The sequence below is a fragment of the Gymnoscopelus braueri genome (assembly GCF_963280865.1).
Source record: "Gymnoscopelus braueri genome assembly, chromosome: 3".
Classification (NCBI taxonomy): domain Eukaryota; kingdom Metazoa; phylum Chordata; class Actinopteri; order Myctophiformes; family Myctophidae; genus Gymnoscopelus; species Gymnoscopelus braueri.
In genome coordinates this window covers 11,984,602-11,998,459 of record NC_137612.1, presented here as the reverse complement: position 1 = coordinate 11,998,459, position 13,858 = coordinate 11,984,602, and the positions used below count along the sequence as shown (strand labels likewise).

The window sequence follows — 13,858 nt, the reverse complement described above, 5'->3', positions numbered from 1 at the left end:
TTGAGCTATATCAACGTGCAGATCTTTCATTATGGCACCATAACCTTACATCACGTTTGCTTTTTCTTCTCTAGTTAGGGATCCATGGTTATGCATTTGCTATCACAAACAACGGCTACATCCTGACCCACCCGGACCTCAGACCACTGGTAACTTGCTTTCTTCCTATTCAATCCACACCAAAAGCACTAACACCCCAACATTGCCAAGCTGCACAAAACCCTGACCCATCCCTTGTTCTCTCTGCACCCACTGTGTCATTTTCTTTAAAGTTGTCTAAGCAATTGTATACATAACATAACTGCAATGATAAACTGAAAGCCTCCTCCTGTGATGAGGGCTCACACAGACACACAGGTGAGGAGGCTCAATGGGCTGGTTAGTCTGTAATCCCCACCTTTTCCTTTGATGTATGCATGCAGGGATAAGGGCCACTCATAGGGCTGGCTGGCCTGAGATTTCCCAGAGGTAACTTAACACTCCCTGACAGAGACCACAGACCCTGGGTTGGTTTACACTGGATCTATGGCTGTGTTAGTGGATCTGTTTGTGTTAGTGCTTAACCCTGTGTGTGTGCAACTCTATCTGTTGTCTTAGTTTGTGTGACTACATGTGTGTCTCTATGTGCCTAAGAATTGTGCTGTGATTGTGGTAGTTGGCTTAATTGTTATAAAAGCTTGGAACAAAGTACTGTAGCTACTGTACTGTATGTCAGACCTGTCCATTTCCTGTGTGTTTGGTATTGATTTAGACCTGTGTAAGATAATTTATCTTACCGGTCGAGTATGTGCTTTTTTGTTGTGTTAAACTAAGTGTCAAATAGCACTATATTCAGATAGTAATCATTGCTGTATAGAGTGACTTTGTTTAGTATAACAGGGGTCTCCATGTCACTCCAGCTCTTTAGTAAACGGAAAATGCATTATCAGGTCAGGATACAAATTTTATCCAACCAGGAGAGGGAATCCATACAGGATACAGGATTTAAAAAAAGTTAAATTGGAAGTGAAGACATAAAGAAATGAGCAGAGAAAATTGGAACTAGAACACTATAAAATGTTAGAATATAAATGGGGACTGACTCGTGAGGTCCTGATTGGATCAAATTGGAAACCCACCTAAAAATATATTTTCTGTTTATAGAGCTAGAGAGACGGGAGACCCCTGGCACTGAACAAACACGCTAGACTAGTCTATGGCAATGATTACTATCAGAACATTTCACAAAAAACTTAACCAAAAATATCACTTACACTACCTTTAATTTAAATATATGATTCCCATTTATTTCATATGCCGTTGCATTGTATTATAAATATTTCAGTGAAGTTATTAAACATTATTAAGAAACACACACAGTCACAACACCAAATTAGGGCTGATAGAAATCCTACACGATATGACGGTGTAACATAAATCACATTAAAGTTAAACATTTCTGGGGGGGGGGGGGGGGGGGCTTAATTTAACCACTTGAACCACAGCATGCCTATTCTGGGTGGGAACATTCGCCCCAAAAAATCTACAAGCTTGTAGATTTGGTGTTGATGGAAAAAAGCGGTTTCGAGTACAGTTGTAACTCAAGTCCGTTTCTCTAAGAATAGAGGGTTTAAGTGGTTAAACTTTAATCCATGTGACTGAGAAACGTGATGTGTTTTGTCAGATGAGTCAGATTACTAACCCGGGTACCTTGTTGTGCCTCTGTGCAGTACCAAACTGGACGGAAGAGGAGAAAACCCCTATACAGCAGTGTGGATCTTTCTGAAGTGGAGTGGGAAGACAAGGACGACTTTGTATGTTTCTGGAAGCAATTACAATCCAGTGCTTTCTCACAGAAATAACTCATTCACAATTGATCCACATAAAGCTATTACAGATAATACGTACATACCAGTGATGTTGCATAATATAGTTGTAACCGATACATGGATGTGAATTAATAACTGTAACTGTGTAGCAGGTTTGAGTCCTTGTGCAGTAACTATTGATCAAAATTAGATTACATTAAGTGGAGTTTGAGCTTATAGCGCCTTGCCGTGGTACACAGCAAAATATGGAGTGTTACTTTAAAGTAATACTAGGTAACGTTTTCAACAAAACTAAAGTTAAATTGTATATCTTTTGTCAGTGGCAAAAGTTTCACAACACCCACTCCATGAATTTCACCCGCGGAAGCCTTTTATTTATATATTTTCTATTGAACGGTGAAGGGGGGGACTTTCCCGGGAAAATTACGTTCCTGGCCAACGTCATGACGTCGTGGCCGACGTCCCCAGGAACTACCGCAACGGTTTCCTGTTTGGCCAGGAACTACCGCGGTAATAGCAAAAAGGAACCTCACGCTGATGTTAAGAGAATGTAGGATTGGAAGATCGAAAAAGAACAGAAAAAGAAAGCACAGCTCATGGTAACTAATGCTCCACTGGCTAAGAGAAACGATCCGTAGATAGTATAAAACAATTAAAAGATCGCTTTTTGAAACGCTTCCGGCTTCCGGTGAAAACGAATGGAATTCTGGGTAATCGAGGATTACGGAAATTGTATGCAGTGACGGTAGTGACCAGCAGAGGTTGCTAAAAATCGTTATTTGGGATTCTGCATTGTACAACTTTAACTCATAAAATGTATAAATTGACCCTTTACTGTGTAGTAACAATGTGTGCATGCGCGTGTGTGCGTGTGTGTGTGTGTGTGTGTGTGCATGCGTGCACGTGTGTGTGTGTGTGTGTGTGTGTGTGTGTGTTTTATCTCTCAGCTGCGCAATGCGATGGTGAATAGAAGGACAGGGACTTTCTCCATGGAGGCCAAGAGGGCAGTGGATAAAGGGGTGAGACTGGAATTAAGATATACAGTATTTTCTTATCAGACGAGAGCCTCTCTTTCTGTTCACTTTGGACTGCATTCCACTAATCTAATCTAATCTAATCTCCCTTGTTCTGATGTTCTTGCAGAAACGTCTACTAAAGATGCACAACGACTATTTTTTCACAGACATCAAGGGAACTCCATTCAGGTGCAGATAGTGTTTCTATAGTTGTTTGAACCAGTTGCAATGACTGTGTGCCTGTCAGTTCATGTCTCGAGTTAACTTCAGCACATTATTTTAACACCAAACCAAAAGAAAAAGACAAGCACCACAAGAGAAACACCAACTAAACTGAACTCTTTTGGTAGCAAAAATATAAAAGCCATGTTGGCCAAAAGGTGTAGGCTGAAACATGTTGGTTTCATTGTTCTTCTAATGAAGCCATGAAATAAAGGTTTTAAATGTTTTGCTACCAGAAGAGTTTAGTTTAGTTGGTGTTTCTCCTGTGGTGTTTTTACCAAAGAGCATCTTCGGAATCTCTATTCATCCAATACCTACTTCATCGGTCTATTTGCTGTTTCGTTTTTAATAAAAGCTAGTTTGAATGTTGACTAATTCAAAGGAAATATTCTTCTTACTTCCTGTTTTTGTGTCTAGTGTTGGAGTGGCTCTGTCCAGAGGCCATGGAAAGTACATCTTCAGGGGAAATGTATCCGTTGAAGCAGGTATGTCACCAGAACTTTGGCCTCACTGACTAAAATGTCGAGATATGGCACGATGCCTATCTGTACAAGTTGGTGTGGGTAAGGGCATGTGTCTACCCAGACTGAAGATTACTTGAGCATCGCTGATGTCCATGTGTTTTTCAGGGCTCCACGATCTGGAACAACCAGATGTCGCCTTGGCAGATGAATGGTAATCTAGGGGTTGGGGAGAAGGGCATTCATGCGTTATATAGGTTATTGCCCTGTAATCACCAGGGACATTGTGGCCTTTGGTATAACAGTGTGGCTCTGCTTGGACTACAGGACTTACTGCAATATTCTGGAGCATAATGAGCACCGCGCCCTGACCCAGATCCAAGCCATCAAGCTCTTTCTGACCGGGCGCAAACCACACCTCAACTGTGAGTGACATCTTGTTGAATTATCAAAAGCTAATTAGGTTACACACAGCGTCAGACGCCTTATAATGTATGGAGTGAAATTAATCAAACCCCATTCGTCACATGAAGCATGAAGGCACTAATCATGAAACTGTGATTAGTACAAATGAGAATGAGGCTGAATAAGGCCTGACTCTACAACCAGTATTGAAGTGTGTGTTGCAGTGTTAGTCATCTGAAATGTTTTAGTTTTTGTCTAGTTTTAGTCGACTAAAGATTGTAGTAGTCGACTAAATCTACAGTTGATTTGGTCGACTAAAATGTATTTTGTCGATGCGTCGTAATGGTTGATTTTACACTTGGTTGCATGCTGAAAATAGCCGATCTACAAGCTCACAATGCGTCGCACTGCAACACACTGTGAGCTTGTAGATCTGCTATTTTCAGAGCACAACCAAACATAAAATGACTTGTCATTTAGTTCTACTGTATCTCTGCTCCACTAGTCCCTCACTAACATTTTAGTTTTTATTTGTTGACAAAATTGGCAATATGTTTTAGTCTTAGTTTTAGTGATCATAGCTTAGTTTTTGTTTCGTTTTTTATTTAGTTTTCGTAAGTGAAAAAAGGTAGTCGACGAACATTTTTCATCATAGTTTTAGTCGACGAAATCAACACTGTTGTGTTGCACTGCATAATCCTGATTCAACACTGAATTTAAAAAGGGACCCGAGAGAGAGAACAAAAGTTGAACCGTGTCATTGTGGGTCCATATTTACACTCTCAGTGTTAATTTAACACTGGATTTTACATTGTGCTGTCAGACCATTAGCCCATTAAAACCGGGAACACATCTGTGTGACCACTTAAACCATTATTTTAAATCTGTGAATTTATATATTTTTTAAAGCAAACATTTTTAACTCAAATCTTTGCTTCTGGGGGTCCCTGAAATAAAACAACATATTTTGAGATGGGGTCCGCGACCAAATACATATAAGTTTGGGGGTCCTTGACAAACATAGGTTTTTTCAAAAAACTGTTGGGTTAAATAAAGCCTGTCCTACTGTATCTGCTGCAGGTGACAGAGAACTGATCCAGGAGGTCTTGTTTGATGCTGTGGTCACAGCTCCATTGGAGGCCTATTGGACCAGCCTGGCCCTCAACAAGTCAGAGTAAGAACATTGTCAACAAAAGCAACTGGGACTGTGATGTGTTGAGTTGAGCTTTGTTGACATTTACTGTACTGTGGTAGGGTCAAAATAGGTGTCGTATGTCGTGTTGTATGTGTTTAAATGTAAATCTCCATGTGGGCTTAGAGTGCATTAAATGTTTTATTATAGTGAATGTAGAATACAAGAACGCTCGCCCCCCAAACCTACTCGCCCGGGTCAAATCCGGCGACCTTGGAACTCAACTCAACTTAACTCAAACTTTATTTATACAATATAGCACATTTACAACGACCAAGGTTGAACCAAAGTGCTGAACAAGAACAAGTTAAAAAACACGGAACGGTCGGACGTATTTCTGGCTACCAGAACCTAGCCTACCGAGACTAGGGGGGGGGGTAAATGATTTGCGATTCTGTCCTTATCGGGGCGTAACTCGAACGGCGCTGAGTTAGCTGAAGCGGACTTCGCAACGTTTGGCATGGCGACTCGCTCGCCTAATGGCTCGCTCGCCGGTGCCCCTTGTGGTTCAAGTCCTTTTCAGACAGCACTTATATTAGGGGCTTCAGTCTGTTCTCACCAAGCGGGCCTCGCTGGGTGCGAGCGTTCCGCCGCTGGGGCCAAGCGTTCCACGCCAAGTGGGGCGAGTGTTCCGCTGCTGGGGGGGGCGAGCATTCCGCAGGAAAAAAATATGGGGGCGTGTAGGTTTTGGGGCGAGCGTTCCGATTATGTATACCCTTAAGCCCTGTGAGCTTTTTCAACGTTGCCCTCTTGTAGGACAATAAACCTCATGTAGGCCTACTTGAGGAATCTCAGTTAAACTGTGGTAATTGTTTTAATAGCATACTGTAAATAGATTTGCGTTACACATGGTGTTGTGTCATTACGACACCAAGGATTTGAACCTTTTGTGAAACTTTCCTTCTGTGGATTTTCCTTCCCTTCTGTGAGACTTCCCTTCTGTGGACTTTCCTCCTGTGAGACTCTCCTTCCCTTCTGTGAAAGCACTCAGGATGTAAGCAGTGATTCTGACCTTGTGCCACAAGCTCATTGATCTTTACTACACCTACAGAAACTCAGACAAAGGAGTGGAGATTGCTTACCTGGGTACACGCACCGGCCTGTCCAGAACCAACTTGTTTGTTGTCCCTGAGCAGCTTTCCAATCAGTGAGTGGAACACAGGGACATTTTTCGAATAATGTTTTTGTTCATTTTTTTCCTCCCCCGTGCTTGCTTCCACTTTTACTTGATGGATTTAATCATTAATGCCTGTTTTAGACTTCGTCTTATACGACAGTATCACTCGGTGGTAAACAACAGATCTACAAGCTCTCAACGTGCCACACACCATCATAGTATGAATTAAGCATAGCCAGCGATGGGCCATAACAAAGTACATTTACTTGAGTACCGTAGCGTAGCCTATTCTTAAAGTTCACGGACACTTTGGTAGAGGTTTGGGTTGTGTGGTTACCTTGCCATGATGTTGCTCCAAACATGAGATATCACAAATAGTTGCTCCATTGATTAGAAATAAATATGCTCCTCATTGACTTTGTATGTTGTATTGGTGAAACAGCTCTCAAAGTCACTCTTTTGGTCCATAAACAAATGTAAACAAAACTGATTCTGCCAATCTAGAACATCACAAGACCTCATGATGTTATTATTATTATTTTTATATAAAAATGTTCAATGTCAAATGTCTACTATTTTATTGGAAGAAAACAGGACTGGATCCGCGGATTCGGATCCGGATCTTCAAATAGTGAAATCAAAAGGAAACATTTGTATTTTAAAGAACAGAAGAAGGGGGTTTTGTATTTTGTTCTATATTGCATATTCATACACGTCCTAAAAGAGTGACTTTGAGAGCTGTCAATGAGGAGCATATTTTGAATTAGCAATGTCTAATCAATGGAGCAACAATTTTTGATTACTCACCACATTTGGCGTTACATGATGGCAAGGTAAGTTGTGCACAACCCAAACCTCTACTAAAGTGTCCTTGCAATTTTTTTTTTTTTTTTTTTTTATCTCTACTTTACTTGAGTATTTGTATTTGGATACTTGTGACTTTCACTCCACTACATTTCAAAGACAAATATTGTACTTTTGACTTCACTACATTTCTATGAAGGGAAAACATACAGTATAAATCAACCACTTAAGCCTTTCTTAATTGTAGTAAAAGCTATTTTCACTATTACTGATAATGAAAAATCTTTGAATTTTATTGGGAAAATATATATATTTTTAATACAGTAATGCATTGACAAAATTTACTTTGTAATTACTTTTGAATAACATTTTTTATATATATTTTTTTTAAAGCATATACTTTGAATACTTGAAAACTTTCACTTGGTGCAGTTGAGTAATATTTGATCAGAATTATCTACTTTCACTCACTACTGGGGTTGAGTACTTTGTCCACTACTGCTCAAATTTAACAAAACAGGGCTCCCTCATAAAAGAGATCTTGTATCTCAATTGGGGCGTCACCTGTATAAATAAAGGTTACAAAAATACATATAAAAGTGCAAGTCTCCCGTCCGTCCATTCTGTGTCCTCAGAGGCTTCCTGACAGCGGAGGACAAGGAAGGGGTCTTCACTGCTGACCACTTCCCTCTGTGGTACAAGAGAGCTGCAGAGCAGGTCCCTGGGACCTTTGTCTACTCAATTCCCTTCGGTTCAGGTATGTAGAGTGTGTTTAGGAGATAGTAATGCATTTCCCATGTAGACTAATAATTCCTTATTATTATGGAACATCACAATGAGTATACAAATCCAGCACTAAAGAATGACACCATTTTTATTCAAGTTTTCATCATATGGGGTGCTAACTTCACTGAGGTGTATTTTTACATCAGTTTAAGCACCATTTCCGTTTCTGACAGTTAGATGGGTCAGTGGCGCCATCTAGTGAGCAACAATAATGTCACCAAATATATTGGAATTGGCACTTGTATCTGATCACGCTTTCTATTCCCTGACAGCTAAAAACAAGACTGTGGTTTTGGCCAGCACTGCTATTCAGCTCCTAGATGACAGAAAGTCTCCCATTGTAGCTGGTAAGGGTCTCAAAATAAACATTCATGCTTCACCTAACAACTCATTCATTAGTTATATTTTCATTGCAGTGAATTATGTATGATTTTCATGTCTTCTGTTAGCTGTAGGCATCCAGATGAAGCTGGAATTCTTTCAAAGGAAGTTCTGGACTGCCTGCAGACAGGTAACTATACAGACTGTTGTGACACTGTTTTGCTAAAAAAAAACGACATCACTTATTTACTTTACTTTACTTTACTTTACTTTACTTTACTTTACTTTACTTTACTTTACTTTACTTTACTTTACTTTACTTTACTTTACTTTACTTTACTTTACTTTACTTTACTTTACTTACTTCTAAATTAACTGTTCACTGTTTTCTGATCAGTGTGCAGCTCTGGATGGGAAATGTAGTATTAGCTGTGAAAATGAGGTAAGCTTTTCTCTCTCTCTCTCTCTCTCTCTCTCTCTCTCTCTCTCTCTCTCTCTCTCTCTCTCTCTCTCTCTCTCTCTGTGTCACCTGTTACTGTGATGTCTCCTTGATAACCAGACCTAATGTATGTTTTCACCACCTGACAGGACATTAACTGCTACCTCATAGATAACAATGGGTTCATTCTAGTCACAGAGGACCACACTCAGGTAATAATAATAATAATGAATTGCATTTTTATAGCGCTTTTCCACGTGCTCAATGCACTTTATTGGTTGTGCCTGTGTGTGTGCGTGCATGCCTGCGAGTGTGTGTGTGTGTGTGTGTGTGTGTGTGTGTGTGTGTGTGTGTGTGTGTGTGTGTGTGTGTGTGTGTGTGTGTGTGTGTGTGTGTGTGTGTGTGTCAGTGTGTACTGTGTACCTACAGTATGTATGTGTCCTTTTCTATGTGTTTTGACATAATTTCTCTCTTAGACAGGGCTCTTCTTTGGAGAGGTGGAGCGTGCTGTCATGAGCAAATTACTCCAAATGGGGTCCTTCAAAAGGTCAGCCCCCCCCCCCCAAAAAAAAAACCCCACAATCCTTCCCTTCCTAAATGATCCTTTCACTAACCTTCTTCGTTTTGCTGTCACTCAATTCTTTGGAAGATGTGAAAAGTAGTAGCTGTGAAAGTGGCCCCGGCATTCAGTAAAGGACCTGAATGCCTGTGTTTCAGCACATTATAGACTTGTTACGGCACATTACAAACTATGAATGCCTGTGTTCATGTACATGTCTGCAGGATCACTCTGTATGATTACCAGGCCCTCTGTAAAGAGTATGCTGGGAGCAGTGACAGCTCACGCACTTTATCAAATGTAAGTATAAAAGCATCATAGCCTGGCATGGACAGACTAATATCACTGCGTAGATATTAATAAGCATCATACCTTGAGCAAATAAGCTCAGAATCAGGCGTGAATATTATTCACACTTAAACCTTTTATACTTCGTAAACGAATAATTGACCGGGGTCGGCTCTGTACTTGGTTTGCTCTCCCCCCCTACACTAAATTCTCTTTGCCGAAAATAGCCGATCTACAAGCTCACGACACTGCGCTTGTAAATCTGCTGTTTGAGAAAAGCAAGGTGACCAATTGAATGGAGACGATGGGAAGTAAAGAAGATGAACTTGAACTCTTTGTTGTGAATGTTTCAGTTCATGTTTCTCATGAGACTTCAGGTCTCTCTGGCCCCCCATTTCCTCTTCGGTCAATTTGAAACTGTAAGCCCTTACTAGCAAGAAACCACACAGGCTTGATGTAGATGTATTATGGGCTTGTGGTCGAAAGTCTTTGTGTTTGCACGTTACAGGGAGGTAAGTATAGTACTGCAGTCTCAAAAATGACATTACTGTATGTAAAATAACAAACAAATGTCTTTAAGCTGCTGTCTCTGTCCTGTCTTTCAGCCCTTCTCAGCTGTGAGGTGGCTTTTGACTGAGCTCATTATGTAAGAACCACACCATCATCCAATAAGAATTGTTTATTTTGCACTGATACCAAACTGCTATGAATCTGTATAGATTCAATACATGTTTACACTATATGTCTGTTTACAGTTTTCTGCTGGAGTTTAATCTCTACAGCTGGTGGCATGTTGATCTGAATGTGAAAGGTAAAGTGAACATCGCAATAGGAGTGTGTTTGTATGAAAATGTGTCCTTGAGTATCATGTACAGTACTGTGTTTGTGCATGTGCATGTGCATGTGCATGTGCATGTGCATGTGCATGTGCATGTGCATGTGCATGTGCATGTGCATGTGCATGTGCATGTGCATGTGCATGTGCATGTGCATGTGCATGTGCATGCAGTGTCAGGCGAGCATGGATTTCTTTTCGCGTTTGAGTAAACTGGTGATACCCCCCCCCCCACGGCTTGGGTGCCAGAGGGAATTAATTTCATGGCACCAGTTGCAAAGTGTATATTTATTAGGTGTGTGTGTGTGTGTGTGTTTGTATTTTCATTTGCAAGTTCCCTATTGATTTCCATTAGAACAGGGCTAGGTGTAGCAAAATTAAAATACCAAATACATTTTACATTTTTCGTATTGTCCGATATTATGAGTGAGTTGGGTAAATGGTGGAAAATAACTACTTTATGTGGTTTGTTAAACTTGTTCCGTGTTTCCTGTGTAGCTCAAAAGCCTCATGGTAGAATCAGGATGGTCCCATGTGATACAGTGTACCCTGCCTTTGTCTCCGAGCGCACCATCAAAGAGACAACTGGGAACATTGACTGCGAGGGTTGTGTCAGGTACTTCAGATACATTTTGTTACAATATTTTCTTGAATTCTACATTCTGGTGGATCATATGGTGTCCATCAATCTCGTTCTCCCTCTGCTGCAGGTCTTTTGTCATTCAGCAGATTCCCAGCAGTAACCTCTTCATGGTGGTCGTGGATAACAAGTGTGACTGCAGCTCTGCCCCTGCAGTTAGCATGGATCCCATTGAAGTGATGTATATCCTTTTCCAGATCACACTGGGCTGTGATGGACATAGTTTACAGACCAGTTCAGTTTAGTTTAAAATCATAATATAAGACACAATACATTGTTTAAGAGTTTTGAGATTTAACACAGAAAAATGCTCATAGTTCAATGTGAGAGGAAGTGGCCTTGTGGTGGCTTGCTTGTTTAAGTTTGTTAGGTTCCCATCATGCCAAATCTGTCAACATGTTGTAGCTATAATAGTATGATTGAATTTAGCTGTCTTCTCTACATTGTATTCTTCACCCTTAACCCCTTTGAACACAACGAGTCACTGAAATGTGACAGACTGAAGTATCAGAAAGACAGGAAGAAACCAGAATCATGTCATCCTTTTCACGCTGATGTGAGTATATGCTTGTGCATTTGTTGCGAGATAATTATAAAACGTAATGAATTGCAACTGAATGGGAAAATGGTTTTAAATATAGCATATATATCTTTCACAGAGTGTTGTGTACCTTTACTCTGCAAGAAACGTGACAGAAATCTTTGCGCTGCTTTACAATTCTGTATTTAAAGACAAGTTCATCTTCTCTTCTCTGCAGGAGAATGCCATGGAATGTGGGTCAGCGACGGGCCTCTCCGCTACACTCACAGCAGCGCTGTGCTCCCCCCTGCTAGCGTTTCTCATTAGCAGGTGACCGCCACCATCATAGAACAGATCGACCTGCAGCCGAGCAACAAACACAAATGCTTGTAACGCATAGATCAAGGCCAGTCAGAGCTGAATTTACAGTTAGCACTGCAACAATGATGAGTCACTCTACCGAACAAGAATTATTTCTCCTCGTCAATTAAATCCACGTCCATTGATGCACAAGGAAAACAACATGCTGTACACCAGGGGTCTTCAACAGGGGGTCCTCAGAGTTACTACAGGGGGGGCGCCCCTTTTTTACATTAACCACTTTAACCCTAGAATTCCTTTTCTGAGGGGAACATTTGCCGAAAATAGACGATCTACAAGCTTGGTTGTGAGCTTGGTTGTGAGCTCGGTTGTGAGCTCGGCTAAGAGGTCGGCTAAGAGGTTTGGTGTAGGGGAAAAAAAGAGCAGATCAAGTACAAATGTTCTAAGTATTGAGGGTTTAAGTGGTTAACTGTCTGAAAATACACATTAACATGAATCCAACACTGATGAGTGTGCTGTCAAACAAGTCTATGAAGCTATGAAATCTATGTGTTGTATACAATATGTAGTGGGGGTCCCTGCTTCATCTCTCTCTCTGACCTGAAAAACGTTTAAGACCCCTGCTGTACACTATCAAGAGACCGACAAGTTTCTTTCCTCAATGTACTGGATGGAATGTGAAAAACACTGACCACAATTGGATCTCTACAGAGGTCTATTTTGTCAAAGTGTAAAAATAGGTTATCTTTGAAGTGGACAATTGTTGTCTTCAAGTTTGGGCATTTTCTTTTGCTGTGAGTGAAAAAAATATGATACAAACAAAATTAAAAATTGAATTTGCGCTGCACTTTTGGTAAGCAGTGTGTACAGTATAATGGCAGAAACCTGCTGCAGTAAAACGACACAATGCTGTGATATTTTTATTTTTTCAAACATTGTAGCTTCATCTTAATGATGATCTGTTTTTCTCTTTGAAACTTCAATATATGGATCAAATGAAATACAGATGAGGAAAAAAAAATATATATTGTTGGATTCATTTTATTCTGCCAGCTTCTTTTCATACAGGCATTGAATGCATGTTGAAAACAAAAGAATATGTTTAAACAATGTTATATTAACTATAAAAGTAGCTATAATTTGTCATATTGACCCATACTCATAAACACTACTTTGGCAAAAGCAGCTGAATAAAAACAAAGACATATTTTCCATCCCAGATTCTTTTTTTTACAATGTTAATAGAAGAGGTGTGGATGCGTGTGTGTGTGCTTGCGTGTGCGTGCATGTGTGTGTGGAGGGGGCAGCAGCAATTTTATCACATTAATGCAATTTTAAATAATCATAAAACGGCAGGAAATCATACTTTATGCTACAATGAAAAAGAAATACTAATGAGCCACTGATACCACAAGATATATAAACTGAAAAATACACATGAATGTAAAATGTACATGAGTGAAACAGAGAAGAAATGTTAAAGGAAATTACAGGGGTGTCAGTAGTGGGCTAAGACATAGAAAATAAATAAGAAAGAGAATTTTACATCAGAATCACCTTCTTAAAAAGATCAGACTTGCAAAAAACCTCAAACAAATCATTCAAATTATTAAGAAAAATAAATAAATCATCTTAAAATTTAAAATGTTATGGTTGTTTTCAAACTGGTTGTTCATTACAAATTTTTCCTTTAGCATTCTTGTGGTTAAGGCCATTGCCATGTGTTTTGGTCTTTGTTATCAACTTCCTGTTCATGTAAAGCATTTTGTATTGTGTTTTGAAAATACTATATAAATAAAGTAGTTTATTATTACTGTCATAATTTTTTGTATTTATTATTGAAGTAGTAAGTAAAGCATTAAAGGAGTGAAAAGTATCTACCTATATGCAAGAGAAACGAAGCTGTGATTTCAATGTGGCTGGGCAAAGCTGTATTCCGGAATTTTCTGAATTTTCGGCATAGACTTATCCACGGTGCTGTACATGTGGTATACATCAGACAAGAAAAGGACAGAGAGATACACTGTGATAGGAGCTATTTCATATCAATGGAACAGATAGCACTCAGAATGCCATGCGGCATGCCTCATGTTGTACTTACATCCTCTTTTTGAGACTCCTGTT

The 13,858-nt window shown here is 39.8% G+C and overlaps 1 protein-coding gene across 1 annotated transcript in view; it reads left to right on the top strand.

The window, feature by feature from the left end:
* Positions 1-11,869, top strand: part of cacna2d3 (calcium channel, voltage dependent, alpha2/delta subunit 3) — a gene marked incomplete at its 5' end in the record, with an annotated part of 38,134 nt that extends 26,265 nt beyond the window's left edge. Inside the window, 22 exons of the mRNA XM_080424781.1 lie at positions 75-149; positions 1,710-1,793; positions 2,756-2,827; positions 2,952-3,013; positions 3,464-3,531; positions 3,676-3,721; positions 3,835-3,932; positions 4,993-5,086; positions 6,156-6,251; positions 7,661-7,782; positions 8,084-8,158; positions 8,261-8,322; positions 8,530-8,574; positions 8,721-8,783; positions 9,048-9,118; positions 9,355-9,430; positions 10,024-10,064; positions 10,174-10,229; positions 10,752-10,869; positions 10,964-11,074; positions 11,323-11,449; positions 11,652-11,869. Of these exons, the coding sequence (XP_080280907.1) occupies positions 75-149; positions 1,710-1,793; positions 2,756-2,827; positions 2,952-3,013; positions 3,464-3,531; positions 3,676-3,721; positions 3,835-3,932; positions 4,993-5,086; positions 6,156-6,251; positions 7,661-7,782; positions 8,084-8,158; positions 8,261-8,322; positions 8,530-8,574; positions 8,721-8,783; positions 9,048-9,118; positions 9,355-9,430; positions 10,024-10,064; positions 10,174-10,229; positions 10,752-10,869; positions 10,964-11,074; positions 11,323-11,449; positions 11,652-11,747 (1,758 nt within the window). The 3' untranslated portion in view covers positions 11,748-11,869. The remainder of the gene's footprint in view (positions 1-74; positions 150-1,709; positions 1,794-2,755; positions 2,828-2,951; positions 3,014-3,463; positions 3,532-3,675; positions 3,722-3,834; positions 3,933-4,992; positions 5,087-6,155; positions 6,252-7,660; positions 7,783-8,083; positions 8,159-8,260; positions 8,323-8,529; positions 8,575-8,720; positions 8,784-9,047; positions 9,119-9,354; positions 9,431-10,023; positions 10,065-10,173; positions 10,230-10,751; positions 10,870-10,963; positions 11,075-11,322; positions 11,450-11,651) is intronic.
* Positions 11,870-13,858: the final 1,989 nt, after the last annotated feature.